General features: G+C 44.9%; 1 protein-coding gene across 1 annotated transcript in view; it reads right to left on the bottom strand.

Moving 5' to 3' along the window:
- Positions 1-13,724, bottom strand: part of SPACA1 (sperm acrosome associated 1) — a 37,060-nt gene extending 23,336 nt beyond the window's left edge. The window contains exon 1 of the mRNA XM_076335316.1: positions 13,568-13,724. Within this exon, the coding sequence (XP_076191431.1) occupies positions 13,568-13,724 (157 nt within the window). The remainder of the gene's footprint in view (positions 1-13,567) is intronic.
- Between the last annotated feature and the right edge of the window lie 3,662 nt (positions 13,725-17,386).

Here is a 17,386-nt window from a genome sequence, read left to right as displayed (position 1 = left end):
ACAAGCTGTGTTATTAAAAGGGCTTCTTCAATAGTATAGTGTTTTCCTGGGAGTGATGGGGAACCAAACCAATCTTCCAGATTACAGTTCTTAAAAGGAGGGAATTAAATCACTTTAAAAGACTGTCTCTTACATAGCCTACACTTAAAAGTCACCACAACCATTTCTGATAAGGATTTCAAAGTGCAAGATCCATTTCTGTCTTAGATGTTGATCAGCTGTGCACCATTCCCTTATGTGCGTTTGCCTTGGTAAAAATAGATCTTGATCGACTCAGGTGCGGAAATTAGGAGTTGCCTTGAATATGTTTGTTTGTTTGTTCTCAAGCATAAATTATGTTTGAACAATAAGGGCATGGCTCTCCGAAAGGCTGAGCACCTGCAGCTCACATTCCGCTCAGCTGGAGCTATATATGCCAAGCAGCTCTGAAAAGCCAGGGTTGTAACTGTTGCATTGGATGAGATTTATACAAACAGTATTGATCGACAACTAAATCTCAGTATAGGGCTGCCTTTCCCTTTCCAATTTACCGTGTTTACTTAGAGGCCTAGATTCTGTGTAAAACATTCAGAATAATTTTGTTTAATTAAAAGACTGCAGTGAAAGGAAAGAAAGGCAAAGATGTGCCTTGTTCTGCAGTACAATAAAAATAAGTAAATACAATTCCAGTTAATTATCCATCACTCAATACAGAGACTTCTACTTAATCTAATCACTGGTTAATTAGATTGTCTCTTTTATTTGATCAAATCTACTGTAACCAAATCATCTGCATTTGCATTGTGCTTTGTTTATTTTGATGATTTTCTATTATTAAAAAGGTCACTGTGAGGTCAATTTACGCCTGTATTTGTTGTTTAATACAACAGGGTTTCACATTACATAAATATCTTTCTGCAGAACTGGATTTGAGGCTCAGGCTTTTAGAGCTATGCAAGTATTGAAGGATCTAAAACCTAAGATTTTCAAAGGAATTAGATGCCCCACTCTGATTAAGAAGCAGTATCTTTGACAATCTGGGCTATATTCAATGAGGTATTTCCCAGAATCAACAAGGTACTTCAATAAGGAGTGAGGAACCTAAATGGAAAATATATGCAAGAAAGAGTTTAGGCTCAGCATTTCTAATTTAGAGTCCACTCCATTTCCCTGTGGTGATCCCAAGTCAGGCCAGGGTAGTGCAATGCAGCTGCGCCTGCAGTTGAGCTGCTCAGCTGATGGATGGTAACGTGTTAAGCGGCGGTGATTTGGTTGCGTGTCTAAATCTCTAGAGAGTAAGTCCTATTTTGGCTTTCAGTGAGACTTAGAGCATTTTTAGAGATGTTTTACCTTCCTGTAAGCTAACAGGTATGCTTACCTGATGTAGCTCTCTGTCCCAGCTGCCAAAAGTGAAGTGGTGCACAGGCTAAAGCTGGCCTAAGAAACAGGCTATTTCTGGGTGTTTTAGAAGAATCAGGAGGAAGATACTTTTAACAAATGGAGAAGATTATGGGCTACAGTTGAGGGGATTATGATGCCTTGGTCCCATATTGACATTAGCCTAGTGCAGAGAGGACACCCTGAAGCTACTCAAGCTGGGATAACTGATAAGCAACCAGAGCAGAACTGGGACATTGAAGGGTTCAGAGGACCTGAAAACAAGAATAGCAACGACTCCCTAAATTTTCCCATGTAAATGTGAATACAGTGGCGTTCACTGCTTCTCTCTAAAGTGCTGTTCAAGACCATGGTAAGTACATGAGGGAAATTTCCTTATCTTGAATTTGTGAGAGCTGGGGTTGGTGATAAGAGCAGGGATAGTATAATAAAGAGTGCTAATCTCATCATAGCAATGCTGCTGTGTATATTGCTATGGGCCAGCTCTAGGTATAGGCAAAATAGGCAGTTGCCTATGGCAACAGACTGCTGGTGAAACCAGAGTGAGTTCAGGCTCCTGCAGCCGCCTTTGTCAGTGCGAGTGCCCTGGAGAGCCAGCCTGGTGGCTGTCGCTGGAGGATTCAGGACATGTGGGGCTGTGGCCTTTGATGGCAGTAGTGAAGACCTACGGGATTCCCCGCAACTGTTGTCATCAACCCTTTGCTCCCCTGACACCTGTGTCATAGCAGAGGTGCAAAGCGTGACTCTTCAGGACCCTCCCCTGGCTCTGCTGCTGCTCTTTTGCAGCAAAATTCACTTTTGCCAGCACTTCTGAGATATCTGGAGCTGACTTGCATCATGAGAGTCCTGTGGGCTTACGGTTTCTTGGGGCAGCTTGAGGTTACTCAGACTTACATCTTTATCGGCTCCTCAGAGCAATGGCAATGCCAGCACTGACAGAAAGAAGTCAGGAAGGTATCATGCTGCGGCAGGAGAAACAAGCCAGGCCTTGCAGAAATGTGCAGGCGAAGATCAAACAATTTTTCATGAAATCATGCCAGAGAACTAGGGATATTTCTGTGCCAAAATAATGCAGAGCATGGTAAGTGAAGAAGAATTGTTGCTGGGTCATTCTGGGAGCTGAGTCAAAGCCAAGACCCACCAGCTAGCAGCCTCACATTTCTAGCCTTTCCTGTTGCATCTTTGACCCAAGCAGAGCCTGAACATCATTTGTGTTGGAAAGTCATAACTGTGATTTCCAGTGCTTTCGCATTATAAAGCAATTTCTGAAAAGTCATGATTTCTCATTGGCAGGTACTCCATCACTGGAAAGCATCTGAAGAAGTGCTTTTTCAAAGAATTTTATTCCCAGGCTCATGTATTGGTCTGTGTGCATTCATGTTTACAGAGCACTGAACTGTATTTGCTTTGTTGCTTCATTACTAGAAATATTATCTGCTTGCAAAACAATACGTGTTTGGGAAGGGATTTGGTGGGAGGGTGAGGTTGCTCAAAGTTTATTTTTTGATCTCGTTGCCAATTACTGCTGATGCCTGCTGCTTAAGTAAGTAGGCTAGTTGAAAAAGGCAACTCCTTTTTTCCATGTCCATAAATGATCCACTGCCATTTGGCAGTGCTGTGTGAAGGTGTAGCAAGGGCATAACGTTAACAGCCCGGCACGTACTGACTCCCACCTCTTCTCCACAGGGAGTCTTTTTCTGGGCTCAAACAAGGTGAGGTTCAGCTCTGTCTCAAAGACCTGCTGCTGGGTGTCTGGGGATATGGCATATTCTCTGCCTCGCTTAGCAAGCTTTCCATAGGCTGTGCAGTCTGAGATTCCTCGTCCTTTTCTTGCCTGGACCAGACCTGCAAACAATGTCCTGATATTTTTTTTTCTTTTAGCTGCAGCTTATTTTGAATTACAGTGTGAACCTGGAGCCAGCAGAGATGAGCAACTCCAAAACTGGTGGGAATTTAAAGGAGGGTTAATGACCAGTCAGTGAACGATTCGAAATTCGTCCATGCCGCTCACCATTCCTGGTTGCTCACTGCTAAAAATTACGCGTGGAGAATTTGATTCATTTATTTGTGGCACCACTTTGGAATCAGCAATAGAGTCGTCATACCTCTGGCTTAGTTAAGATGACATTATTCTAGAGATGTCTCTTTCCGCCGCCGGAGGCAGATGTTTTGTCCCCGAGGTGGTGCCTGTTCATTGAAAGCAGAGTTGCTCCACAGCCTCGCTCCTGAAGAATTTTTCCAGCAAAACTCTCCCAGTGTCCCTGCAGCAGTGGCTGTGGAGACCTTTTCACAGAGCTGCTTTTTAATTGCTGTTATCTGTATTCATAGATTCATGGATCGAAGGCTGAGAGGGACCATTGGATCATCTCTTTTGACCTCCACGAGCCCTTAAATGTCATCATTTACCCCTGCATTGAACTCGTGTTTAGCTGTAGCATGTGTTCCAGCGGGGACGCAAAGTTACCGCGGGACAGAGAATTCGGCACCGCTTCTGGTGGTTCATCTCCTCTGCTGTTAGAAATATACGCTGCATTGTGGCAGTGCCTAAGGGAGCCGTCTCAAGGCCTGAGGCCCCATTATGCTGCCCCACTATACATAATTTAAAAAGACAGCTATTGCCCCAGAGAACTTAGAGACTGTGAAGTATATGTGAGGCTTAATGTCAAATAGCATATTATGCAGTGGGTTTCAGGCTGCTTGGCCAAGTGAGGAAAAAATTAAACAATACAGTGTCCTAAAGTAGTTTGGGACCGAGGGCTGAAACGCAGAAGGCAGACACAAGGTTTGCACAAATGCCACAGGCAGAAGAGGAATGATTCAGGGAGGACAGTTGCCCTTAGCATGTAATTCATAAATAAGAATAAATAAATAGAACGTGCAGAAGAAATATAAAATAATAATAAACCGAGAAAAATTCAATCAGGTCCCTGAGGACTGAAGAGAAAAAATAGCCTTTAGGAGAGCCGGACTCTCTGATCTTTTTCTGAGCTCTGGGTGCCTGCATTCTCTTTACAAAATTATTAATAATCGAAATAAACAGCAGGTTTAAGGATTTTCAAAATGCTGAATAAAATCAGCTCCCACATATACAAAATATTGTTTCCTGGTGTATATATTTATTAATCTGATTAGAAAGAAAGGAATGGACTGAGCAAAATAATGTAATTATGTCCCTGAATGCATGGTTGAAGGTAATTTAGGGGTTTATTTCATTCTTTTGTCCTCTAGAATATCATCTCAGTTTTCTAAGCAATACTTTTTCCTTCTGCAGGGCCTTCAGTACTGGTTGGGATGTTTACATATTTTTCTCTTATCTCCTCTGGAATATCTATTGGTATTTTCAAGGCAGTCTTTTTCCTTCAGACTGACAGAAGAGTTAAAACCTTAAAATTGTGTGGGCCTCATTCTTCATTTGCATTACATTTGTACCTCTTAGGTGAACCGAGTTTGGTGGACTATCTTCTGTGTGATTCCAGTCTGAGAGGAGAATGAGGCCTGTTATTTTCCTGACTAGCTGTGCTAGTTGTGGCTGGGGTTGAGTTAATTTTCTTCATAGTAGCTAGTATGGGGCTATGTTTTGGATTTGTGCTGGAAACAGTATTGATAACACAGGGATGTCTTAGCTATTGCTGAGCAGTGCTTACACAGAGTCAGGACCTTTTCTGCTTCTCACACCACCCCACCAGCGAGTAGGCTGGGGGTGCACAAGAAGTTGGGAGGGGACAGCTGGGACAGCTGACCCCAACTGACCAAAGGGATATTCCATACCTTATGACGTCATGCTCAGCATATAAAGCTGGGGGAAGAAGAAGGAAGAGGGGGAAGTTTGGAGTGATGGCGTTTGTCTTCCCAGGTCACCGTTACGCGTGATGGAGCCCTGCTTTCCTGGAGATGGCTGAACACCTGCCTGCCGATGGGAAGGAGTGAATGAATTCCTTGTTTTGCTTTGCTTGCATGCGTGGCTTTTGCTTTACCTATTAAACTGTCTCTATCTCAACTCACAAGTTTTCTCACTTTTACTTTTCTGATTCTCTCCCCCATCCCACCAGGGGGGGCGAGCAAGCGGCTGGGTGGTGCTTAGTTGCCAGCTGGGGTTAAACCACAACACTAGCTCACCAGTACAAGTTGATAATCGCTGCGTCTTGGGAAGAGTCAAACATTACTGCTTAGGTTGAAAAGCATTCAGCCTCTTGTGTTTTCCCTGTGAAGTAGCACGTTTCGCTGAATTTTAAGTTGACCTTGGCTTAGCTAATCAGGGTCTTGGAGCTATTGCAGTAAGGCTTGAGCCATTTATAATGCACTCAGATCTTCCCAGGGGCTGAGTTAAGGTAAAGCACTGGTAAAGACAGCAGCTATCTACCCCCACCCACTTGCACCCTTCGTCACTACAAGTCATAACACAAAGATCCAAACAGAGGAAACACTGAATTAGCTCCTAAAAAACATCACTGGAAAGCTAAATTTGGTGAAACTAGCTGCAGATTGCTTCACATGGTAGTAACATGGGCATATACAAAGGATTTCAGCATCTTGGACGGTTTCTGCTTGGATTCAGCCTTCCAGACTGAGATGTGCATTGCTTGATGCAGCTCTGCTTGCTCAGATTGCTCCCTCTAAATTTCCAGTAGCTTGGCAAAGGGTCTACGTGGTCCTGTAGCAGCCCCAACCAGGCTGATGCACACCCTTGCTGCCTTTGAGGCAGGCGACAGCAGTACTACTGAAGAAGGAATATGCCATGAGAGCAGGCAGATGCAGGGAAACAGGGAGCATCAATGCTACGGGTAGTGAAGGCTGAGGCAGGAGCTTCAGTAGAAAACCTCTGGCCAACTGCTATGCAGGGGAAGAAGCTGTTCTGTAATATTTCTTGCTCAGATGTGATGGATGTTCAAATGCCTTTAAACACATCCACTTATCTTTGAAGTCAGAAACAATATTTAAGGTAATCTATAAACTGGCAGACACAGAAGGCTCTGGGAGCAACTGAAGGAAGCAACTGATAGACCTGCATTATCCAGCACGACACAGTTCAGGAGACTCACTGGTGTGGAGGGTATACATGAATGGGGCCTCTGATTAAATGCCACCAGCTGTCTGTTAACCTAAGATCAAGATTAGCAGGTTGGCAGAGACATCCCAGCTAGGTCTGGAAGGACTCCATCTGCGCCTGTCAGTCCAGGCTCAGCTCTGCCCAACCCTATGCACCCTCCCCAGTCATATGCACTCTACTCGGCCCCACGCACACTACCCAACCCTATGCATCCTTCCCAAGGCTGTGAGTGTGGAGGAGCGGGATATACTAGCTTTGCAGAAAAGCAGCTTGCCTCTGGAAGCAATATGTTTGCAGTCATGGTCTCTTCACTCCTTCATGCTTTTTTCTTAGCATGTCTCAGGCTCAGTGCCCTGTGCAGTGGATGGAGGAAGGTCTGTGCTGAGACATCTCTTTCTGTGCATGGGACAGAGGAGCTGGAGCAAGGGGCTGAGGGACGGGAATGTGGTCTCTGGAGGGATGTCCTGCCAGACTGCCTGTGCATGCCAAGGAGCTCCAGGGAGAATTCAACTGACAGGAAACCAATTTCCTCCCCAAGTTTACCACTGCGTGAGAAGACAAGAGGGTGCTTCGGAAGCAAGACCAAGATCATTCTGATTGCTTTACATGACATACAAGTGACCTGAGCAAGACACTCAGAGCCCCCCTCCTCCTTCCAGATGCGTTTACCCTGGTGTAACTCTAAAGCTCGGTGGAGCTACAGCTTTATCAACAAGAAGAGGCAATCTGGACCCCTTGAGCAATGTGACGTGGGAGCATTAAAGAGGCAGAATTATTGGTGCCAAAGAGGAAGACGGGTCAGCAGTGGCCTCTGACAGTAATGAGAGAATAAGAGGTTCTGATGGGAGTTCCTCTCAGCCCTTCCTCATCAGAAGGGCAGGAGCTGTATTGTGGAGCCTTCGAATACACAGAGGAATTAGAGTGAAATTGGAGGCTCTCGGTGACCTGCCACATTTTAAGAGGAACTCTTGGGCAAAAAAGTAGGAAAAAACCTCCTTTTTTTACCTATAAAATTGAAATAAAGCAAGTAATGGTATATGTCAGTCCCTCCAGAAGCCTTCACATTTCCCTTCACTCTCAGAATTCAACTTAATAGGCTCCAAACATAGACTGCTTTAACAGCCAGTATTCTGACATCTCTTGGTGTTATCTAGAAAATGTCAGCAGCTCAAATGCAGAATAGAAATGTGGCTTCAGTTTTCTTTCAAGCAATTTATTTTTTTTGTCCTTTGACATCCAGTAGCTGCAGGGGTGATGCCTCAATTCCAGAAGTAGCTGCAATTAAATGAAATGTGATAAAAAGAGACATCCAAATTCCAAACAGGTTTCAGATTAAGTTTTTGAATATGTAAATTTAGAAACATAAATTTAAATTTAAACTACAGGGAAAAAAATGAAGAGCATTTTGGCTGCTTAGAAAATTTAATACAAGATGTTTTCTTCTTTTTAGGGCTCGCAAGTCTAAGTTCCAGGCAGATGGAAACATTATGAATCCTATATAGGCACATCATGGTCAATTTGATTTAAAATAAAGTAAAACTTATTGAGGTGCAGCGTTTCTACACATATGGTGCAAGAACAAGCTTTGTGACTAGCTAGATGCAGACAAATACAATACCTCAGCATGTTAATACATCTTCTACCCCCTTGCTTTTCAAACTTCTCTGCCATTTTGCTCTTGAAGTCCTGTACATTTTGGGGGTGTTGTGACATAGTTCTTTACCGATTCTCAGCTTTCCTTCACTTTGTCGTGGTCCCCTTGTACTTCTGGTGGTTTACAAGAGTCCAACAAGGACCTCACCTTCTGGCCCGTCTCCTACAGTCTCAAGTCATGTACCCTTTTAGCTACTTTGGGCTGGGAAATTTCAGGTGTGCTTTGCAAATCCAGACCTCTGATGAAAACCACACCTTTAATTTTCTTTCTGAATTTATTTATCACATAGCTGTAATCTTAAACTCAGGATGGCTAAACCGATGCTTGTTTTTCCTCTACGTGAAACTCTGCCTTCTTCCTGTCCTTCTCCAGTATCACAGATGTGTTGCCTTTGACCCAGTCTTCCCACATCACCTCTGGATTTTGGCCTTTTCATCCTTATACTACTTGTCCAGAAGCTCGATTTCTTTTGCCATCAACACTTCCTTTCTCGTTGCCTCTCATTTCAGCAAATTTATCTCCCTGAAGTTAATTTAAAATATTAAGTGTTCAGGTCATCTTTCAGACTTAACTCTGGCCACAACCCACTGCTCTTCAAGTGCATCCCATGGTTTAGTCAAAATTTCTCACCTCTGCATTTAGGGCCTTTCATTTCTTAGCTTCACCAGTTCTATTTAGATGAGTAAATTATGACACTGACCATGCCATTTCTTGCAGAATAGTTCCAGACTATTCTGCCCATCAGTCTACCTTTCTGTCTAAAAGATGCATCTTCTTCCCATGATGCATTTTAGATTTGGGGGAAAATCTCTGTATTCACAGAGGTACTAATATTCACCTCCGTATAAGATCTTAAAAAAAACCCAAAACACTGTTGTCCTTAGTTGGCTCAATGATAATTTTTCTTTCCTATACTTTCACATTCATGCCATTTCTCTTCATTACCTCTTTGCCACAAGTCAATAACAGTAATATCAGCAACAAAACCTGCCACCAAAGAATCCTCCAAATCCTGCACCACCTACAGCGTCATCAAACAGCAGATTATCCTCTCAATCATATCACAGATGCCTCTGCATCTGTGTTTCTACCGTACAGCCCCAAATCATATGACTGCCTCTGCATCTGTGTTTCTGTCATACAGCCCCAAACCTGAAAGAAACTGCCATCACAGAGTGATATCACCGGCTGCTACCATAATATAGATTCTTTGGTGACAAATATCAGTATTCTACTTAAACCTGACTTTAAAGAAAGAGAGAATGTGTTTGAATTTTAATTTCATTTAGACCCATTAGAGAAAAAGAAACCTGAAAATCCAGAAAATTTCGTTCCAGTTTTGTACATCCACAAAATCTGAGTGTTAGGCATAATGTTAAAAAGCTTCACTACCAAGAACTATGCAAGACTTCCCTAAAAATCCTTCCAGTGACTGCTTAAGTCTGTTTTTTTTTCTGATCCTAACAAGGTTTAAGGTCATTCAGTCTTCCTCTCCCTGTTAAAATATTGTGTGGATTACCAAAACGTAATTGGTGCTTAAATACCATGCTGTTATTGCCTTGAGTCAAACAGATATGCAAAAGGGGCAGCAGGAATGTGTGATAAAACACATTTTGGAATGGAAACTAATGCTTTCTTTAGCACTAGTCTAACTCAGCAGGCATCTTGGATTCAAATTAATGGACTGTTGGCAGCTGCTTATAAAATTAGGTTCCAAAGCATAGTGCAAATCTAAAACTTTAATACCTTGCAAGCAGCTGCAAGGAATCTCTTACAACTCCAGCGCTGCATGGAAGTGGAAGAAGGTCTGATTTTTGCTCCGTAAATGTTTACCTCTTCTACCAGTTTTGTCACTATATTGTATTTGGGATTAAAAGACTTTGATAGCTGAAACTAATTGCCGAGGAATAATAACCTGGCATTCTTATATATCCATCAGAGACGTGGATTGGCTCAGTAATATAAAAATTGGCCGGAGGACAGAGACTTAGCTACTAGCATCCTAATAGGAGAGATCCGGAAGAGGTTTTATTATTTGTCTTCCTTTTCAGAATGATTGTCTTTGTGCGTGTGTGCGTGTGCGTAGAAGGCTTGGCAATGATATAATCTTGGAAGGCTTTTAATCAGCTCAAGGAGCTTAACTTAATACAAGAAAATGTATCAAAGCAAATGTTAAAGAAGTTGGCCTGTCAGTCAGTGAGCAGCTGAAGGGCTGAAGGACAGCGTGCGACACCCATTACGCAGCAAGTGTCGGGACTAACAAATGCCAAGGTAGCGGCTGCAAAAAACCCACGGGCTAATAACTCGCGAAAGGTAACGAACAGCTGAGGATCTCTCTACGTTACGTGTCCTGCCCACCATGCTTATGCGCTCAGAGAGCGACTAAGCTCGCGAGCCAGGATCCAACAACTAAGCTGCATTCACACATGACTAAAGGGAACCTTAGCGGTAAGGATGTGACATATGTAGCTTAAATTTATGACGGTTCATCTGCTGTGTGAGTGGTATCTTGAATGGAGTCCAACAGCTCTTCCGTCAGCTGCATCCATATGCTATGCATGTGTTCCCTGCTAAGCACATCTTTTAAATTTAGTCTTTGTGGGTGCATGTTCTACACTTTCTCCATGTTTGTAGCTCTTTCGTGTGCATTCTTTAGAAAAATACTCCTGTTCATTTCAAAGGCTGTCACAAGCTCTTCAGATGCTCTCCAGCCGTTCAGCCGTGACCTCGGCAAGATGCCCCAGCGCCCTCTCTCCCCGTTTCACCCCAGCCGTGCAGCAGCCATCGCCACTCTTTGGGCTGCACTGCGAGTCGTCAGCTCCTCGGGGAACCGTTAGCGCAACCTTTGTTCAGAGGTGGTGAACATCCTGCTGGTGCTTGCAATGATGTTTTCCCCCGTTTAAAATTTATAGACTCTTACGCAGAATGATCTGAATATGGTGACAAGCCTCCCCACACAGCATCTTTTCTGGTGGATTTTAAGCCTCTTCCATCGATTTTTTTAATCAATGTTTACCACTAACAAGAGATCCCTTGTCACATTTTTGCCGTATGGGGTAAGGGGTGAGTGTTTGTATCTTTGAAAGCAATAGTTGCCCTTCATGGTTCTCTCCCAAGTCTCCAAAGTGAAAGAACCTTTCCTAGAAGAAACTGTGAGCCAAGCAGAAATAGGTGTCAAACTACCCAGTAGCACAATGGTGCACACACAATAGATTATAAAAGCCTTTTCTCTGGCAAGCATTTGTTCCCAAGTCTTCTTCTGGAACAGAACATACTGCCCTACACATCAGCGAAGAACTGAAGACTCAAGGAAAATAAGAAAATTAGAAGGGAGACAAAATATTAAATACTCTTCTCACAACTAGCAAATGTGGAGGAGTACTGCCCTGGTATTAAAGACTAGTGCTGTTCTTCAGGCTTGAGAGTTCAGATTTGTGAAAGAAGTACATAGCAGTTCCCAGAGGAGGGGGGGAAAGCCAAAACACTCAAAGCATAATGAATCTGGACACAAAATTATATGTTCACATAAAAATGTTATGAGGAAAAAACAGAACAGTGAAGTGCTAAAAAGTATTGTCTGCACGGTCAGGAATTAAATTGTAAGCTAACATTTGAAAATTGAATAGTGGTAAAGCTTAAAAAGCAGAGGGATTAAGGAATCTGCTGTAGCTCACATGGTAATCTGTGCCAGAAAAAAGTACAGAATTTGGATGTCTTCTGGTTTTAATGACACACGCTGTTTCCTCTTCCCACAGATAACCCTACGGATGTGGTCGTCTTGCAAGGAGAGGGTGAATTAAAAAATAGCATCTATTCAAATATTTAGCACATGCCCACAGTGGAATTCATGTTACCTAACTTCAGCAGTCTGAAAGTTGGAAATGGGATTCATCTGCCCAAATTTAGATTCCTACAGTGCACACGTCAACAGCTGAGCAACTCATACTGACTCCTTTATAGGCAATGAAGAGAAACAGGCACTTCTGATGCGTAAGCACATCTCATCCTAAAAAATATGTCCAAAAGAGATCCAGCGAATCATATGTAGAAGTGGCTTTTTCGCCACCAACTATAGAGTCCAGACCGTTATCGTTATGATACAGGCTTTTAAAGTTTGGCGAGATGAATCTCTCTCTGGGTGTCTAATCTAAACTGATCGTTCTCGTTCTCTCATGGTGTTGACAGAGAGAAACAGTCACTTCCAGAGGTCTTGGTCATCTTGGTCATCTCCCTCAGCTACAAATGCCTAAGATAGCTGGTATGACCTGCCCTCCAGAGGTATTTGCTGCTGGGGGGTGGAAGCCTCTGGGATTGCTGAGGAGTGTGAACTGAGAGGAATTGAAATTATTTGAGCCATTCCTCATTCCCACACGTCTATTTTTGTGGTTTTAAAATGTTGCCTCCGGAGATATGGAAGGCTCAGGAGGACAGTGCCAGAAGAGAAGGAGGGGGCTCCAAGGGCGAGTGAAATCTGAATGTGTCATTTTTATTTACGTATCGTTTAAGCCACTGCCTTCCCTGAAGTTTTTCCCTTCCTCTGTCAGTAGCTGCTGCTGTTAGTGTCGGCGAGGAAGGGCATTTTTTCTTCAGAGACGCCATGCTGTGCACACAAGGCTTGGAGGCCTGTCCCGAAGCCAGCTTGCCTTCCTCCCCCAAAGTCAGAGCATTGCTTGCCCGCTAGCACACCCTATACTGGAGAGAAAATTTTAAAAAAAAGGCGGGGAGACATAGGAAGGCACAACGGTGAATGGGATATTAAGGATAATGAAACTGGAAATGCCTTCTCTTTTTTCCTCCATTTGTCCTGTATAGTGAGATAATCCCTCAATTCACAGTTATTTCATCCCTCTCTGATTCACGCAGTGATCCCTGGAGTATGCAAATGGTGGGCTGCAGGTTTTTCTGGTCACTGCGCTGCCTTTCGTTGCTCCATGCCAAGTGAGGCGTCAGGTCTCCTGCAGAGCTCGGGTGTAGCTCTCTGATGTGGCTGCACACATGTACATGTACACACACACGCAGAGCACCATCTTGGGGAAGGTGCAGTGGCGTGGATTGCAAAGGGACTCATTTTTCATCCTTCCAGGTACTCACGGAAACACTCAGCAAAATATATGCCTTTGTCTTTGTTTTGCACTGTCCCTCCAGAAAGCCGTGTTCAGAATCTCACACCTCTTTTTCCTGTTTAAGCCTCCTTTAATTGCCTGCTACATGCAAAATGGATCCTCATTAAATAGAATTTATCCTAAAACAGTCCTGATTAAGCAGTAGTAATTATTGATCTCTGCCATTAGGCTTAGTCAGTCCCCAGGGAAGCTTCCTTAGAGCAGGAAGAAGATGGGGATCTCTGCTATCCGGTGCAGGGACTCTGGTTTGGCTGTGTGTGTGTACAGCCCTGAGCCTGGGGACCAGGGAGCATTGCACTTCGGGGTTACAGGCAGCCACGGTTTTTTTCCTTTGTTCTGTGCTCCTACAGCAGCTCTTTGGGGTACCCCCCTGAGCCCAGCTTGAGGAGGCGTTGAGGCCAGGCTCCCTGCTGTCGATACCGGCCAGGCAGCCAGCGGCACTTTCAGGCTGGCAGGCGAGCTCGTAGGCCATGGGGGAGCCTCGCACCTCTGCCTCCCTGTTCTGTTTTCCCATGTAAGCCATGGCAGCACTGCACGCTGGACTCCGCGCTCCTGGGCCACGCTAGCCGTCCTCGGAGCTAGGAACAGGGAGAGCTTCTCCTCCCTCTCCCCAGCTCCGGCAGGCATTGCTGCCTGCTGTCTGGGCAGCAGCTGAGCAGGCAGCAGCAGCTGTAAGGCTCACTGGGGGAGGGGATCGTTTCTTTAATTTCTCCAGGTCCTTTTGGCTATCCCCATTGGCAGCACACCCGCCAGGCTGTGCTCGTCCAGGGCCAAATTATGCTTCTGGATTAACCAGTGGCTTACACAGGAGCTATGTTCTCTGCCAGTCAGCTCAGGAGACAAGGCTGAGGGTCTAGAGGATATCTAGGGACCACTCAGGACCAAACTTAGAATTGAGCTTGCTACTGCAGGGGAGGGCAGACATTAGGCAGAGGATGTCTGGAACCTTCACTTGGTCTTATTTTTCCCAAGCTCTCTTCCAGGCAGGGAAGTAACTTCGCTCTGTCTCACCCCGAATCGTCCTGCTGGAGCCCAGTTTCTCAGCAGTGACACATGCAGACTGAGGATGGACAGGCAGTGTGGGAGGAGCTGGCCCTGGGTTAGATCCAGCTCTGCCAACCTCTGATGTGAGTGTAGAGCATAAGAGGAGCCGCTTCAAAGCACACAGAAGCAGCAGTCCCCAAAGGCCCAGCAGAATCACTCGCTCCGCCTTGCCATCCTCACCCGTTCTCACTCTGACACGCTCCGGGGGTGAACACCAGGGCTCATCCTGCAAAAGATCTGCTACGAATACAAAACAGGGCATGCACAGAGGGTTCCCTCCATGGACAAAGGTTTCCAGGCTCCAGGGAGCTGTGCTTCATCTGCTTCCACAGCAGATCCGTACCTGGATCATCACATATTAAATGTGATGGCTATTAAAGACTATTCAGTGAGTTAGCGATGTGCTGGGTGAAAAAACACACACGCACTGTGAGCGTTAGATCCACTGCCTGCTTGTTTCAGGGGAAACACCAGCCCCATGTTACAAGAACCAGTGAATAAGTACTCCCTGTTCACTGCTGCCCGTGCATCTTTTCTGATTTCCTAGGTGTGACTCTTTCCTCAGGTGGAAAAGAGCCAGCTCTATGGCATCCCAAGGCATTTCTCTTTCTGCAAGGCTGCTCTCTGCAGATCCAAAAGTTAGACCACTTAAGCTGAAGCTCAAACCTTGCTGTTACCATGCATCTCTGCCCCCTCTATATGCACGTCTTTGTCAGGGCAGCTTCTGTGTCTGCAGAAAGAGCATCTCCTTTTCCCAGTCCCTCTCATTTCTGTCCTTCCTGACTTTTCAAATTCAGTATCCGTAGGTTACAAAGCTGGCTGCTTGCTTGTTCTGCTCCTCTGCTTGCAGGACACCTAATAATAGCACTTACCTGGAACATTTAGTTCTCCAGGAACTGCACAAACCCTGATCACCACACTGGGCTCGTGAAGGAGTTGAATATTCGGTGCCGATTTATCAGAAGGACTGGGAAGGCTGACAGCTCCCCCTTCCGCTCTGCCCCCCAGCCCCTGCCTTACATTCCCACATGGGGAGTCGTACTTGTCCCCAGTTCCTTCAGCCCATGCTCTTGGGACTGTATGTGTTACCCAGGAGCAGGGATTTTCCTGGCTAAAAGTCCAATGCTGTGGTCCTGCGTCCAACCCTAACCATGGTACACAGACCCATGGCACACCCAGGAGTTGTTTCTGTCATATGATCACGGTATGTATTCCCAATATCATCGAGCTTAGCCCCACAGCACAGCCGTGATGCTCAAAATGTTATTAAGAGTAATTTTATGGAAAAGGAAAGCTAGGTGAAGCGGGTAATGGCCGTGCAGGGTCAGAGGCAGGAGTAAAACTGTGCTCAGGATCTCCAGAGGATTTCCAAATGATGCATATCCTTCTGGGACAGGATGCAGACATATCAAACGAAGCAGCAGATGCTAGTCCTGCCTGGGACGAGGACTCACACAGGACATCACAGTGAGGCACATCTCATGCAGAATATCTGCACACAGGCAGATTCCTCCCACTTCGCTCCCCAGACCATCCTGCCTCGCATCTCAGCCTTAACAAGTGGTATTCATGCAATTTGGAAACAGATTGAGTAGTGAGAAATAAATAAAAGTGTACTGCATGTCAGCAATGTTTCCTGCTATTCGTGGAAGCTAGGTACCAAGCACTGCATAATACTGCTGGCATTAATAGTTCCTGCATTCTCCTCTATTCCGTCAGTGCCATGAGTCTCGCTAAGTCTCACATGAAAAGATCTGAATGTGATGGACTGTGCTGAGTTTGCCCAGAATTCTCAATATTCAGCTGAAAATAAACTAGAGCCCTGATGCCAAATCTTCAGTGCTGATGACTTTGCTTCCATCTCAAGCAGAAAAAAAGACAGATTTCTCTTTTTCTGCTGGAAGTTAGTCATATAATCCTGTAATCAGTAGAGTGCTGGCCTATCATTTGCAAATCAGAATAGATGTCAGAAGAGAAAATATAAAAACTGAACATTCATTGCTCATCCACTGTGATCACCATAAATATGTCCTTGCATCTGAGAGCAGAAGTGCCAGGTTAGTTTTATTTGCAGAAGTCTCTTCACGTTATTTCTTTTAAACCTGGTTAATGTCTCCCAGCCGTTTCATCTGCTACCAGACTATTAGCCTTTGGGTAGATCTGACTCTTCAATCCCCCATCACACATCCAACATATTTATTTTTCTGCAGTTGGTCAGATCTTTGGACAGATCTTCCTGTCCAAAGTCAGCTGAGAGACGCCTGCAGCCACCTCTGGCTCTATAGCGTCTCAGACTAGCCATCCCAGGCTCCACACCACTGTCTCTCATATTCTCCAGCCTCTCTGCTATGTAACCTGCCATCCAAAATCCTTCTGACAAAATGCATTTCCTAGACCTTCACCTTGATCTGCGCCCTTCTCTTATCCTCTTTCTGCTGGTTTTTCTCACTCTGTTTAAAAGTCTTCCTGCCATTGTCCAAGCATAAAATCTTTCCAAACACAGCAATAATCACATCCCTTTTTCCAACTTTCCTCCAATTCCTACAGACTCCTCAAAGTGCCTCTTGCCCCTTTAATTTCCCTTCCCTGTACCTCTGTTGGGGCAGCATGTGGTACAGGGAAGGACTTCCCCACACACACTTCGTCTGTCACCAGTGAAATCTTCCCTCAGATTTCATCTCCTTCCTTGCTAGCTGCCACAGGTGAAAGATAAATAAATGAAAGAAATGGCAATGTAAAGCCTTCTCTGGGTTTCCCTGTCTGCTCTGCCTTTACTTCTTCTATCTCCTAGAGTATCTAAAAAGGATCATGACTATCTCCAGATCTTAGTCTGCACCCAGCATATTGGTCCTGGGTAACAAAGAACAGGGAAGACCCTGAGTCTGAGCCACCAGGTGCACTTTCAGAAGGTCTTTGGACCCCTGTCTGCAGGGTATTCCGTAAATATCAATCTTCATCCTAACCTTGGAGGTGCAACCATGTCCTGCTGGTGTCAGAGGAATGGGGGAGCCAGGGCAGGCAGAGTAACAGGGCAACCACATAATAACTGATCCCATAGGTCCTCTCCAGTGACCATGTGTAACCAGACAGGAGAGCCCCTCCAGACGGACAGCCCCCAAGGAAGCCAGGCGAGAAAAGAGG

The sequence above is a fragment of the Aptenodytes patagonicus genome, chromosome 3 (assembly GCF_965638725.1).
Source record: "Aptenodytes patagonicus chromosome 3, bAptPat1.pri.cur, whole genome shotgun sequence".
In the NCBI taxonomy this organism is placed as follows: Eukaryota; Metazoa; Chordata; class Aves; order Sphenisciformes; family Spheniscidae; genus Aptenodytes; species Aptenodytes patagonicus.
The sequence above is the reverse complement of the archived record's forward strand: the minus strand, read 5'-3'. Positions and strand labels throughout refer to the sequence as shown.